The following is a 12953-nucleotide window of genomic DNA, read 5'->3' as shown; positions in this document are numbered from 1 at the left end:
CAAATTAGGGGCATAGATGCAAACCACCACCAGTTCAACCCTGTAGGCCGGGAGATCCCTCGTGGGTGCCGGGAGCTCCCACCAACAATTTCGGGCGAGACTGGATGCCTGCTGGCGACTGGAGGCTGGGCGAGGTGATGAGCTTGGCCGGGGAGCGATCAAGATGGCGCTGATGGCGGCCGCATAGCATCGGACGCGGCACCGGAGGAAGGGCTCTGGAGATCATGGAGGCGTAGAGGTGAGCTGCGTGGGACACCTGCCCTAATACCGGCAGGCCCCTGCGTTACAGGCAGAGCGTGGGCCGCGGAACTACAACCTTACGGCCATTGACCTGGTCCTGGGGGTGCCTGGCGGAGTGGCAGCTGGCAGTGGTGAGAGGAGGGGACGGCAGCGCAGCCTGCGGCTGCCCTGACGAGTGGGGATTCGCAAGGGATTGAGCGGCATCTCTCCTCCCTTGGCCCGGACTTGCAGGCATCGTAGGGGAAGCGGATCTCGGATCGGGCCGATGATATAGGGTACACAGGAAAGCTCCACTGGTAGTGATTAGGGTGGCAGAGCACTACTGCACAAGCTCTGTAAGGACTAAATTTACTGTCAACGAGGGCCCGGGAGGGTTAGTTGCAGGGGAGTATTCTTTGATGTTCCCTGCGCGCTTGAGGGTGGCCATGGACGGTAAAACATTCTTTCATGATAGCCCCGAGGAGGCGTGGACATGGTTGGAATCTTATAAAGCAGGCACGGGTGAAGCAGGACGCGGTATGGGTGCGTCAGCAGAAGTACCTTGCCCAAGCCGGTCGCGGCGCATCGGAAGGCGCCGTCCTAACGCACAGCGGCCCATGGAGACTCAAACGGAGAAGGGATGATCGGAGGCATTGCAGGCAGTGACGGCAATATCCCAGGAAAGAGGTGCAGCATCGATGGGGGCAACGGAATCGGAGAAGGGCTCAGTGGAAACAGAATCCGACAAATCTGATGTGGGTAGTGTCTGACTACCTCATGTGGCGCCTGGGACAGCGGATGAGATTGCTGATGCTTAAAACTGTTGGACCTTACCCTGAGAACTTTCAGGGGGGTTTGTCTTTTGCTTGTTTTTCTTTCCCCTGTGGGTTTCTATTGGATATTGATCGGTGGGGTGGGTAGGGGTGAATGGGTGTTTGAAGAGTGCGGTTCCCTCACACTGGAAGGCCTCATAAGCTATTGGGGCTTATTCATCATTGGGGGTATGGCGCCAGCTGATGGTAGTACTGTGGACCGGATTTTCTCAGCTCTTGGCCGCCACCCCTATCTTTGTCTGTTTGTGTTCCTCGGTATCTACCAGAGGAATAGTTACTTTGCTAGTTTGGATGGGTGCTAGAATCTCAGAGCCTGTTCTGGGGATGGGGTGTTGGGATGAGTTGTGGGTTTTTGCTTGGGGTAGTTAGGGCGCCAATGTGTCCAAAAGGAGCGAGCAGTTGTTTATGAGACCTAGCTCACACTATGGTGACATTACCTGAATTAAAATGCATTACGTGGAATGTACTGGGGAATACATACAATGCTGTGACTCCATAAAGTGCATGCTTACTTGGTGCGCAGGGGGGTTCACATTGCTTTCCTCCAGGAAACTCATATTAATCGTGCTGAAGGATTAGCGTTGCAGCTTTTTTTGCACAACGTACTCTGCTTTTGCTAGGGGGGCATTAATATGGGTTAGGGCGGGGATCCCATTCCAGCCGATGCTGCACCTGGTGGATCCGGAAGGGAGGTTGTGGTAGTAGCGGGTCACTTCAAAGGCTCAGATGTGACGCTGTGTAGTGTATATGCTCCTAATGTAGATCAGGCATCCTTTTTTAACCATTTGTCAGGGAGGTTAGCGCCCTATTTGACTGGCCTGGTAATGATGGGAGGGGATTTCGATTCTATAGAGGATACTGAGATGGATAGGTCACACCCTCCGTTGCCTGTAAATGTATGTATGTAAATGTATTGCGATTTATATAGCGCACGTATCACCCGAAGGCATCAAGGCGCTTGCCTTGGGAACCCGTCCTGGTATTCCCCAGTGAGATACCCCCGGCAGGGTATCCACAAGGTGAAAGCCAGGCATCCCGCCGCGAGGGGCCGTAGTGGAGATTAAGCAAGCTATTGCCCAGAGTCGCAGAGTGTGAACCCGTGAGTCGAGTAGGCACCGGAACGAGAATTATCGAGTCCGTGGAATTTTTGAGCCCAAGACCCACCGAGGCGGGGAATTGAACCCTGGTCCAGGACCGATCTCAGTTTCCGGGTCTGCCGCCTCTAACCCCTGAGCCACACTTCTCCTGAAGCACCCGTACAAAGACTCTCCAAGATCAGATAGGACTGGCAGAATAGGTGGGGGCTAGCAGACACATGGCTAGCGCACCACTAGGTGGAGCGGGATTATTCCCTTCTTTTCTGCCTTACACGAATTGCATGTGCGATTAGACGTGATATCATTCACCCCTGACATCCATGCTAAAGTAGGACATAGTGAATACCTTACTAGAACATTATCAGATCATAATCGGACGCCCTTAAGGTGGTGGTAAGGGGTCTCTGAGTCACTTAAATGGTGGGGGTGCGGAAGACGCTCCTGAGTGACGTAGATGCAGCAGAGCAGCGGCTGCGAACAGCTGAGAGGGCCCGCCCCGAGAACCCGGGCGCACAGGGAGAAGTTTCAGACACTAGAGAGGTAGTAGCAGCACAAGTAGAGCGGTTGCTTTGTTTCGACCACAGGGCATACTTGAGGTGAACGCATGCGGAACGGGATAAGGCAAGTACACTGCTGGCATGGCTAGCTAATCCGGCACCTCGGGTACACCCATATTGGACCTGACCTCTTCGACAGGGGCATCGGTATATACCCAGCAGGGGATAAATGGGTTGTTTTTAGATTACTACACTGAGGTGTACCGGAGCAAAGCACGGGTTACTGGGGAGGCCGTAGGGGAATTATTGACAGATTTAGTGCTACCGCGGCTGGAACAGGAGCAAGCAGACCTGTTAGGAAAGGAGATCACATTAGGGGAAATAAGGGGTGCGGTCAAACATATGGCACGCAACAAAACGCCGGGTACGGATGGACTACCTATAGAATTTTATTCGGTTTACATTAACTGTTTGGCCCCCAAGCTGCTGGCTGTATTTGAGGAAGCACGGATGGTTGGAATGTTGCCGGCCTCTACCCGGGAGGCTGTCATTATTCCATTGCTGAAGCCCGGGAATGACCCATCAGATAGGACAGCCTACCATCCTTTATCCATGTTAACCTCCAATTATAAAATATTGAGTAGGATCCTCGCGACTCGGCTCCTCCCATATATGGTGCAGCTGATCCACCGTGATCAAGCAGGATTTATCCCCACCCGGAATACGTCCACTAATGTGCGACGGTTGCTCCGTATCTTGGGGGAGGATCAGTCATGTGCCCTCTGCGGTGGTTCTTTCGGTAGATATTGAAAAGGCTTTTGATAGCCTGAAATGGCTATACTTGTTTCGAGTTATGCGTGTGTTTGGTCTTGGGGAGGCTTTTGTGAGATGGACAGAGATCCTTTATAGATACGCGACGACTCGAGTGCGGACGGGGACAATAGTTTCCTCCACCTGCTCCTTCGGGCGGGGTATGCAACAGGGGTGCCCACATTCTCCTTTATTATTTGCATTGGCCATCATGCCGTTGGCAGCACATGCCAGGTTGGGGCGGCATTACCTCGGTCTGGACTTACGCGGGGACATGCAGTATATATCGCTATATACTGACGATTTACTTATGTTTCTGGCCAACACGGAGGAGGCTTTGAACGGGGCGACGACCCTACTTCATGCATTCAGTGCGGCTTTGGGGTTGGGGGTGAGCTGGGCGAAGACCAGCCTGTTCCCAGTGATTCCGTCGGAGACAGGTCTCACCCAGGTGGAAGGCATTCAGTGGGAGCCTCGATGCTTGCCTTATCTCGGAACCTAGATCTATCATACCCCAGATAACTTGTTAGAGGGTAAAATAGGCAGAGCTATACGAGGACTTAGGGGTAGCCTAACGTTTTGGGGCACTTTGCCACTTCCGGTGGTAGGTCGGGTGGCACTCCTGAAGATGGTGGCGCTCCCCTGGTTGTTGTGTTACTTTAGGACACTGCTGATTTGGGTTCCGGGATCCATTTTCAGACAGTTCCGCTCAATGCTTGGGGGATTTCTGTGGGGGGGTGGCAGGCGACGGGTGGCACTGGCCACAATGATGCTTCCGAGGGCTGATGGGAGCCTGGCGGTGCCAGACTTCGAGCTTTACTATCTGGCAGCTCAATTGCAGTGGCTTACTCAGGCAGTGGCAAGGGAGTTCAAGGGCCCAGACGGCCCAGAGGGACGGTGGCTCCTGCATCATATACTGCCCTTTATCGTACTTCAGCAGGGGCTGCACCTTGGGACGCTCTCTTAAGAGGAGCGGGCGCTGAGGCTGTGTTGGAATCGGAGCCAGCGTAGAGCTGGAATTACACGCCCCTATGCTCCGGAAATTCCTTTGGGTATGTGTACTGCTCTCCCGCATAGAGGGGACTGGACCGCTTTGGCTGAGTGGGAGATGATGGGGGTACAAGTACTAGAAGATTTATATGAAGATGGTGCTCTCTTGCCCACCAGACTCTGCAGGAAAGATATGGCCTCCCTCGGGGGGATTCCCTTCTGCATTCGGCCCTGGTATCGGCAATACAGCATCACTGGAGAGGAGGACTTCTGGAACCGCAAACGTCTAAGGCGTACCAGTATGTAGTGATGGCGGCGGGGACCTTCAAAGCTATCACATGTTAATATAGGCGAATGGTGGGGGAGGAAATGCAGCTGTTGAGCCAATTGCAAAGGAAGCGGGAGGCAGATCTCGGTAATGAAATCGCGGAGACGACATGGGCTCAGCTAGTTAAGAGACCATGGAAGAGTACAAGAAATGCCAGATTGCAACTGGTTCATTTCTTTATATTACACAGGGCATACTTAACCCCTGCTAAAATTAATAGGTATTTTAAAGTAGATACTTCTCAATGCTCGCGTTGTGATCTGGAGGGGGCGGAGTTTCACCGTATGATGTGGGGATGCCCACAATTGGGAACATACTGAGAGGAGGTAGTCGACCTGCTATGCGGAGTTACAAAAAGACGAATAGAGCCCCACATGGGCATGTGCTTATTACACTGGTTCCCACATACACCTAAGACGAAGGTCACGAATAAGTTCTTGGACCTAGGTTTGCTGCTGGCTAAGAGAGATATTACAGTGCATTGGAAATCCAGGCGAGGGCCCAACATTGTGAGGTGGAAGGCAGAATTAATTAAATGGGCAACGAGTGAAAGTACTGTACGGCTTCAACATGCTAAGCGTTCTAATTAAGATAAAGTGATGGAGTCTGCCAGGGCATGGGGGACCATAGTTACATCACTACAAACGCCCGAAGCAGAATCAGATTGAGGGTCGGACATGGATACATAGACGGGGACGTCAAGAACCACAAGCTCAATAGGGGAGCCCCATATGGTGCATCTATGGAAAAGGAATGTTTAGTGGCTGGGTTGTGCAATCCTGATGATACGGAGATGAGTGACGCTGAGGACTTTGTAGTATTAGTTAATCCTGGCTGTAAGTAGATTGGACACACCAGTGGCAGGGGGTGGGTGAGAGGGGAGGGGGCTGGCTTGATTTGTGATTAGTATATCATTTAGTTAAACTAGTAGTGAATCACTTTGTCTGTTGACTCAGAACAGTCTTCTACACGATAGTTGAGTATTACAGCGATGTGCAGCTAGTGGGAGATAGCCTAAGGAATGTAAGCGTGAGCACCGTATTTTAGTATGTTAGTAATGCTGAAGGGAAATGGGACAAGTGATCTGAGGGGTGATTGTTGTGATATATATTGAGTAATATTAATGCTGTACTAATTGCCAGATGTTTTTTTTTCTTTAATCAATAAAAAAAGATTTTAAAAAAAATGAAGGGAGGTTGACATATGGTTGTGGCTTTGATTTGAGGGAATGTTCTTGAAGATTAACGCCCCACCTAAAGGCATAGTAGGTCTCTTGCTGCTTGTTAAGAACAACAGCAGCCCCCCCACCCCCCACCAGTGGCCTGATGATTAAGGGTATATTTGAGGTTTGATAAGTCCTTTTGATGCAAGGCCCACGCCACTGGAGCAATCCCTGCTACTTTGGAGCCGATGCCTCATCGGGTGTGGCCAACAGCTACGCTGTGGTCGGCATCAGAAGATCTGCGCTAAACCACTTCAGGTCTCCTGCCACCTTATTCTACAATACGGGTTCATCGTAGTAGTGGGAGACTCATTGGAGGTGCAGTCATTCCAGGGGGCAGCACCAATGTCACATTATTGGGGGACTTAAAAAAATAATTTCTTGAGGAGAATTTATAGTGTTGAGATAACAATTTTGGTCTCCAGGCCTCAGTATTTTGCAGTTCTACCAGGAGCTTGATGTCCCTACAGCACCTGTGAATATTCAACCCTTCCATTTGGTATCACAGACTCCACCCACATAGGTGTTTGGCATCTGTTAAATATAAAATGAGGCAGGCACATTAGGGGCAGTGTGGCACATTCACCTCAGCACCAGCTAGGCAGGTTTTCGAATGCAGGTATTAGTCCAACCCTCCAACCTCATTATCACCCCGGCTCCCAGTAATGGAATGCAATGTTACTTTCAACTGGCCTGGGCAAACAATTGTAATGCTTTTAGTGGCAGCTTCAGCCGGCTGATCTCATTGTGAGTTTCAAAGGCTGGGCGGTTGTTATCTCCATGCTAAATGTTCCCAGTTCAGGACCAGGTGAAAGCAGATTTTGGGGCAGGTCAGCAGACTTCAAAGGTGTCTCTGCAGGTTTGATGTGTCTTTCTGGTCATTATGGCCGAGTGGAGCCATTCTAATTGTGCATACTGCCTGTGACTTGTGTTCTTCAGCTGCCCCACCTCAGAGACATTTCGAGGTATATCCATGGTTACATTTTGTGCTAATTAATGTTTTCATGATCAAAGTGGATTGCTGTATCTTTTCGAGGGGGGGGATATGAATTTAGTATCAAAATACTGACAACGAAGCACATTAAGTTGGGCGGCGTCAAATTTCAAGTTGCAACTATTAGATTCCCTCATTAATGTCAGCAACCGCTCACATTGTTAGCAGTTAAGCAGCCCAGTAAGATTAGGGGCAAAGCACCACAGATTAAACTGCACATGCTAAATTCTTGTAAGTAATGAGGAACACATGGCAATTACATAAGGACACCCTTTGCTTAATTTCACATATTTCTAAGCTCATCTGAAGTTGAGCCGTCACACATCATAGTGGGATAGTCACCAACATAGAACGGGCTGTTGGATCTGCCTTGTCATGACATTGACACACACTTTATACGGACTGGAACCTGTATATTGTATAAAATTATGAAAACAAGGGTTTTTTGCTCTGAGCTGTTAACCAACACAGGTTTTACTGGCAGACGATAGGGCCCATTTACCTGCCTGGCCTGGTACTTAGTGGACTAAAGCATCCACTGCAGGGGCCTGTGTTCGACTTCATGGTCATAAGATCAAACCCCGTGGGGTTCACTCAGCCTTTCGTCCTTCTGAGGTCGTTAAATTGAGTATCATTGAATGGGGTATCAATAAACATCTGATATTCAGTGCCAGAATGCCTATGGGTGAACCCACCAGGCTTTTAGCCAAATGACCACTCGCACAAGGAGGTTAGATGGTGATTTCAAAGGGCATAGGACGGGTGATGGCAATGACAACGCTAGACTGTCAGTCTTATGCTGAGTAACATGTTTTGTGTAATTAATTACAATACTACTAGAAGGTAAGCCAAAACAGGCCATGTCTTTGATTCTGGTGGAGGACAATTAATTCCGTGGATTAACCAATTCAACTAGGTCTAATTTCTGGATGTTAGCAACTAGTGTCACAGCTGGTTAGCACATAGTGTGGGACAATCCCAATGTGCGGTTCAAGTGCCATGCATGTGAATATTCTCACACAGTCCAGCAAAGGCCCCGCTGATAACAACATTATTTATTTACTACAAAGTACCATGGATAGGGAACATAGGAGTTATCACAGTTAGTGGACGTGTATCACAAGATGGAACAGGGTACACATGATTTGCTGAGGCCTTCATTGACGCATAGTCATTACAGTTCAGATCACACCACAGAGAGTGAATTTGAGGCTCTGTCCCCTGACAGAATATGCTAAAAATGTTGTTTATTTTAGCACTGGGATTGGTGCTTGCAATCTCTTTCCATTTTGCAGTCAGAAAAGGACAATGTAAAGAAATATCTGTTAATGGACTGGGAACACTCAGCAGTCAAGAAAGCAAAAAATTAGCACATATCTTGTAATCCTGAAGTGTGACTGAAGCAACAATTTTAACACAGCCAAAACAAATCAAGGTACTTACTGGCAGATGCACAAAATACTAAACTGTCTTGTCTGCATTCTGGTATACTTTAGCAGAAGTTTGGCACTGGGCTACTTTCTCTAGGGTGGGGACATCAGCATGGCAATAGCATCTAAAGATCACAGTCAGATGGTGATGGGTTTGCAGGCAATAAAGACATGATATGAAGCAGAATACTAGGCGTTCAGCCTACCCCTCCACCCCCGATTGCATTAAGATGGTAGGTCGGTGGGATTCGCAATGCTATAGGCGTTACCTTACCCATTTGGGGCAGAAAGGTACATTGGCAGGAAACTGGGTAACTAGGGTGGGTTTTAAATAGGTTTTCCGTTTGGCCATTGCTATAGAAGATGTGCTCTCTTTAAATACGAGAGTGGGTAACTGGATCCTATATCTAAGCTAAAACAAACTGCCTCGCCTCCATTTAACTAGGTGGGTTGCCTTATTTTGTCATTTTAAAAAGTGTGCTGTGGCTCCAATACAGTTGAGAAATATGGGTTTGGAGCACACATGCTGACAATTACTAGAACACATTTGGTATTCCCATATCTAAGAAGGTGCAGGTACATTTCTACATATGTTTAACTCCATGTTCTCACCATTCAAAAGTATCAGCATCTATTGTCAGGAATCTGGTATAGTATAGCAGCAATCTGACCAGGGGCTACACAAGCTAGAGTGGGTGACACAGCATCTGAAGATCGCAGTCAGACTGATGGGTTTTGTAGGTAATAAGGACATGAAAGGTAGCAGAATATTTTTAGTACCTTTAGGGGACCTCCAGCCTCACCCCCTATTTTTAGATCCACCTTTGTCTTGGTTTAGGTGGGAGAGGATCACCAGGCGTCCTCAAAAGGACATGACACAGCTTTAATTCAATACATTTAATATGATTCCTATGACCCTCTCCATGTGGTCCATAATTCACTTGCTGGTGTGGCACATTGTTATCAGTTTGAACCCTCAAATTTGGGACTTGCCATGTAGGGGGTGAACAAGTCAAACCCCAAATGTAAATGCACAACTTTTCACACAGTGCACAATGGATTTTATCACACAGAAATGATGTTACACAGAGAGCAGTAGTTTTAAATCCGTCCCGGGGGAGTGAAGAGTCTGCTGTGGAAGCTGGTAAATATCGGTAGCTGGTAAAATAACTGAATTGGCTGACGTAAGACAACTTGTTATTTCCAAATAAACTTTTGACATGTTGGAGCGCTCCCCCTCACTGGCAGCAGGGCCGGGTCACCCGCATGTACTGGTGCAGTTTGGTAACAAAGTGGTAGCAAGGACCAGCAGGGAGCGGGCCCCCAGCTCTCAAGAAGGGCTTGGTTAATTACGGCGTGGCCTCATTAGTGCAAACACCACAGGGTACTCAGATAGGTACGGCGTACACCAGAGGTAAATAGGGACTTGGTCCGACTAGAAGGACTGGTTACTGCAGGTTGCATGAAGTAATGTAGCCTGTCTTGTTGGGGGGAAGGGGCGGGGGTGGATATGATGGTGGCCACATCCGGGGGTTTAGCGGAGTTACAGGGCGATCCAGAAGCTGATTGGTACTAAAGGTTACCCTCTCAATGAGCACAGCAAGTGTGCTGTATACCAAAACCCAGAAGTCTTTACAGCAGGATCCTGGATGAAAACGTCAGCACCCCACTAGTCCTTCGGGCGGTTGTAAGGCTGGGCAACCCGGGGCTTGTCTTGCAACGCTGCACCCCTAAAAAGGCGTGAGTAAAGCCATCGACTGGTGATCCACGGTATTTAAAGTGGATAGTCCCCACATAAATGGTAACACTGCTTGGGTTAGCCACGGTGTGGCTCATAAGGCGTGCAGGTAGCTCAGGTCACTCATCGCTGCCTGCCCTTGGATCGCCCGTAATTTAACCCACCACTTAGGCATACTTCCAGTATGAAATAAACCTGCAGCAAACTGTTCCAACAAAATGTATGTGGCATGATTATTTATTGCAGTGTGTATTGAGTACTTACTATGCTTCAGGGGAGGGCTGCCGATATCTGCACTAAGGAGGTTCTCACTCTGAAGATCCTCCCAAAATCAAGGCTCCAAAAACCAGCGCCTCACCTTGGTTCAAATTGTGGTCCCTGGTTAAAGAGAAACCGTTTGGGGACACAGCTAGCCAGAGGCTCACTTTTGTCTGGAAGAATTCCTCAGGGCATTACTCTAGCTGCCCCTTACATGCCACATAATTCAGAGCTGAATGTACTTCCCACTCAATATGAGCAACGCAGTCCCACTACGATACTGCTGCATGAATTTTCCGGGCAGTGGGATAAAAGACGCGCTATACAGTGCTGCTGAAGTGTCAGGTATTGCTGATTAAAGGGACTGCCTTCAGGGCCCTATTGCAGTCTGGGCGATGCAGTCCCACTACGATACTGCTGCATGAATCTCCCGGGCAGTGGTGTAAAAGACGCACTATATATTGCTGCTTGAGTGTCAGGTGTTGCTGATGACAGAGGTTGCCTCCTGGGGCCCTGTTGCAGTCTGGGCAATGCAGTCCCACTAAGATGCTGCCCCGCGAATCTCCACTAATATCGTAGACAGTATACCGAGGGACAAAATATCGAAAGGAAAGTATGTATAGATTTTCTATACCCAACTCTACGTGCATGTTCCTGTGTTTATCTTCAAAGTACATAGATGTGAAGTAAAGAATAGTACATCTATACTTCCCTATGTGCACTTACCTTTCAATATTTTGTCCACGGTGTTAGTTCGCCACTGTATTCTTGTATTCGATATTCCAGAGTCCAGTCTACACGCTCTAAAGTGCTGCAAAGACTGGAAAACTGTAGAAAGTTAATCTGGGCAATTAGATAGTAGAGGTTATGGCCTGAATCACTCACGACACTGTGATTGTGGCCACTATCATTGATGTGAAAGGCTAGAGAAAATCCTGTGAGCATCCCAGCTGTGATACTGACTACAGACTGTCTCTATTTTTTTTAGAATGCTACGTCACCAAATTGAGCAGTTTGGAGAGACCGACTTTGAGACCTTGGTTCCCTACACCTCTTCGCGACTGATCGCTGGAAAAATCTTCTTCTGCTGCTTAGGTAAGAAACAGTCAAGGATAATCAGCGTGAAAGAAATGGACATTGAGAGAGATGGAGAGAGAGAAATAGAGATAGGGAGAGCTAGAGCAAGAGTGATAGGCTAGAGAGATACATACATAGAGAGAGAGGCAGAGAGAGCTAGAGAGATAGCTAGAGAGAGAGATCGAGATATATATATATATATATATATATATATATATATATATATATATATATATATATATATATATATATATATATTCCAACAACGTCTCCGTAGAAGACCAAAAAAGCCGCTACTCCAGCCACTCGAATTTTTGTGAGACAAACTTAATTTATTCTTGAATCCATTAACAGCATATTCACAGCATAAACCAACGCGTTTCGGTAGCTCCCCACTACCTTGATCACGGTTGTGGCGTGAGAGATAGAGATAGAGAGAGTGAGAGAGTGAGAAAGACAGGGTGAGAGAGAGCCCAAGCCTGATTTCCTCTCCTCTCCTCTCGGAAAAAGAAAAGGCAACAAAAACATCAGGGGGCTAGAGTTTTTTTGTTTTTGTGAGCCTCCTTTTCAGTAGTGCCACTCAGTCTTGGATCTGCCACCTCCACCTGGTACACCCCGATTGCCATCCCTGGTCAGACCTAAGAACCCTCTGCAAGACAACTGCCAAGCTCACAGCTGCTGGAGATTGGTCTGAGTTACCCTTTGGATGTAAATCCACTAATTTTCGGGAGGGCAAACCTGCTGAATTTTACCATGTGAAAAAAGCTAGGCAAATAATACAAACTCTACGATAAGTACCACATTTCACATGTTCTGCTGAAACTCGTAAATGCCCTCATTTATTGAAGCCGATAAATAACAATCCCCGGGCTATCGCTTGTTATCAAATGCAATAAACAAAGCAGCAGTTATGCCAGAGTCATAATAAAGACCTTGTACTTGCACGTGTTCCTGAGCAGTTGAAGAAGTCTAACCATTAATGAGGCATGCTCTAGAGTCCACAAATGCTTAGCCTAAAGGAAAAATCAATGAGATTGTCACCAAGTTAGAACACCTAATTAGGATTCTGGGTCGGTATCATTGTTAGTATAAATGAATATTTTGTTTTCGCTCAGCTGGCAGACCCCCGGGCACTGGCCTCAGGGGTCAGTTCATACCAGCTTTCTCCCCTGTGTGCTAAGGTTGTGAGACCTAAAATGCAGAGCAGTAGTATTGATCGCCGATAGTCCAGCCCATGCTCTTGTTCCCATTTCAAATGTCAGGTGTTAGTAGGCAAAGTTATAAGTCCAGAATTTGAAATCTGGCCCCATTGTGCTGCATTTCATCGGAAGCAGCCAGTGGCCACCTCAGCAGGTGCCCTGCTGTCGAGGTTTATTGTTGGGCCATGTGAGCAGCATTTCTGCCTATCCTTAGTAGCAGCATATTTTCTATTGAGAGTGGTCGATTTTAACGTGCCTGCT

General features: G+C 48.0%; 1 protein-coding gene across 2 annotated transcripts in view; it reads left to right on the top strand.

Moving 5' to 3' along the window:
* Positions 1-12953, top strand: part of REC8 (REC8 meiotic recombination protein) — a 690516-nt gene that overhangs the window by 625584 nt on the left and 51979 nt on the right. For both annotated transcript variants that reach the window (XM_078644950.1, XM_078644952.1), the window contains one exon: positions 11405-11511. In XM_078644950.1, coding sequence (XP_078501076.1) covers positions 11405-11511 — 107 coding nt within the window. The remainder of the gene's footprint in view (positions 1-11404; positions 11512-12953) is intronic.

Source organism: Lissotriton helveticus, chromosome 5_1, assembly GCF_964261635.1.
Source record: "Lissotriton helveticus chromosome 5_1, aLisHel1.1, whole genome shotgun sequence".
NCBI classification, from domain to species: domain Eukaryota; kingdom Metazoa; phylum Chordata; class Amphibia; order Caudata; family Salamandridae; genus Lissotriton; species Lissotriton helveticus.
This window is presented reverse-complemented; position numbering and strand designations above follow the sequence as displayed.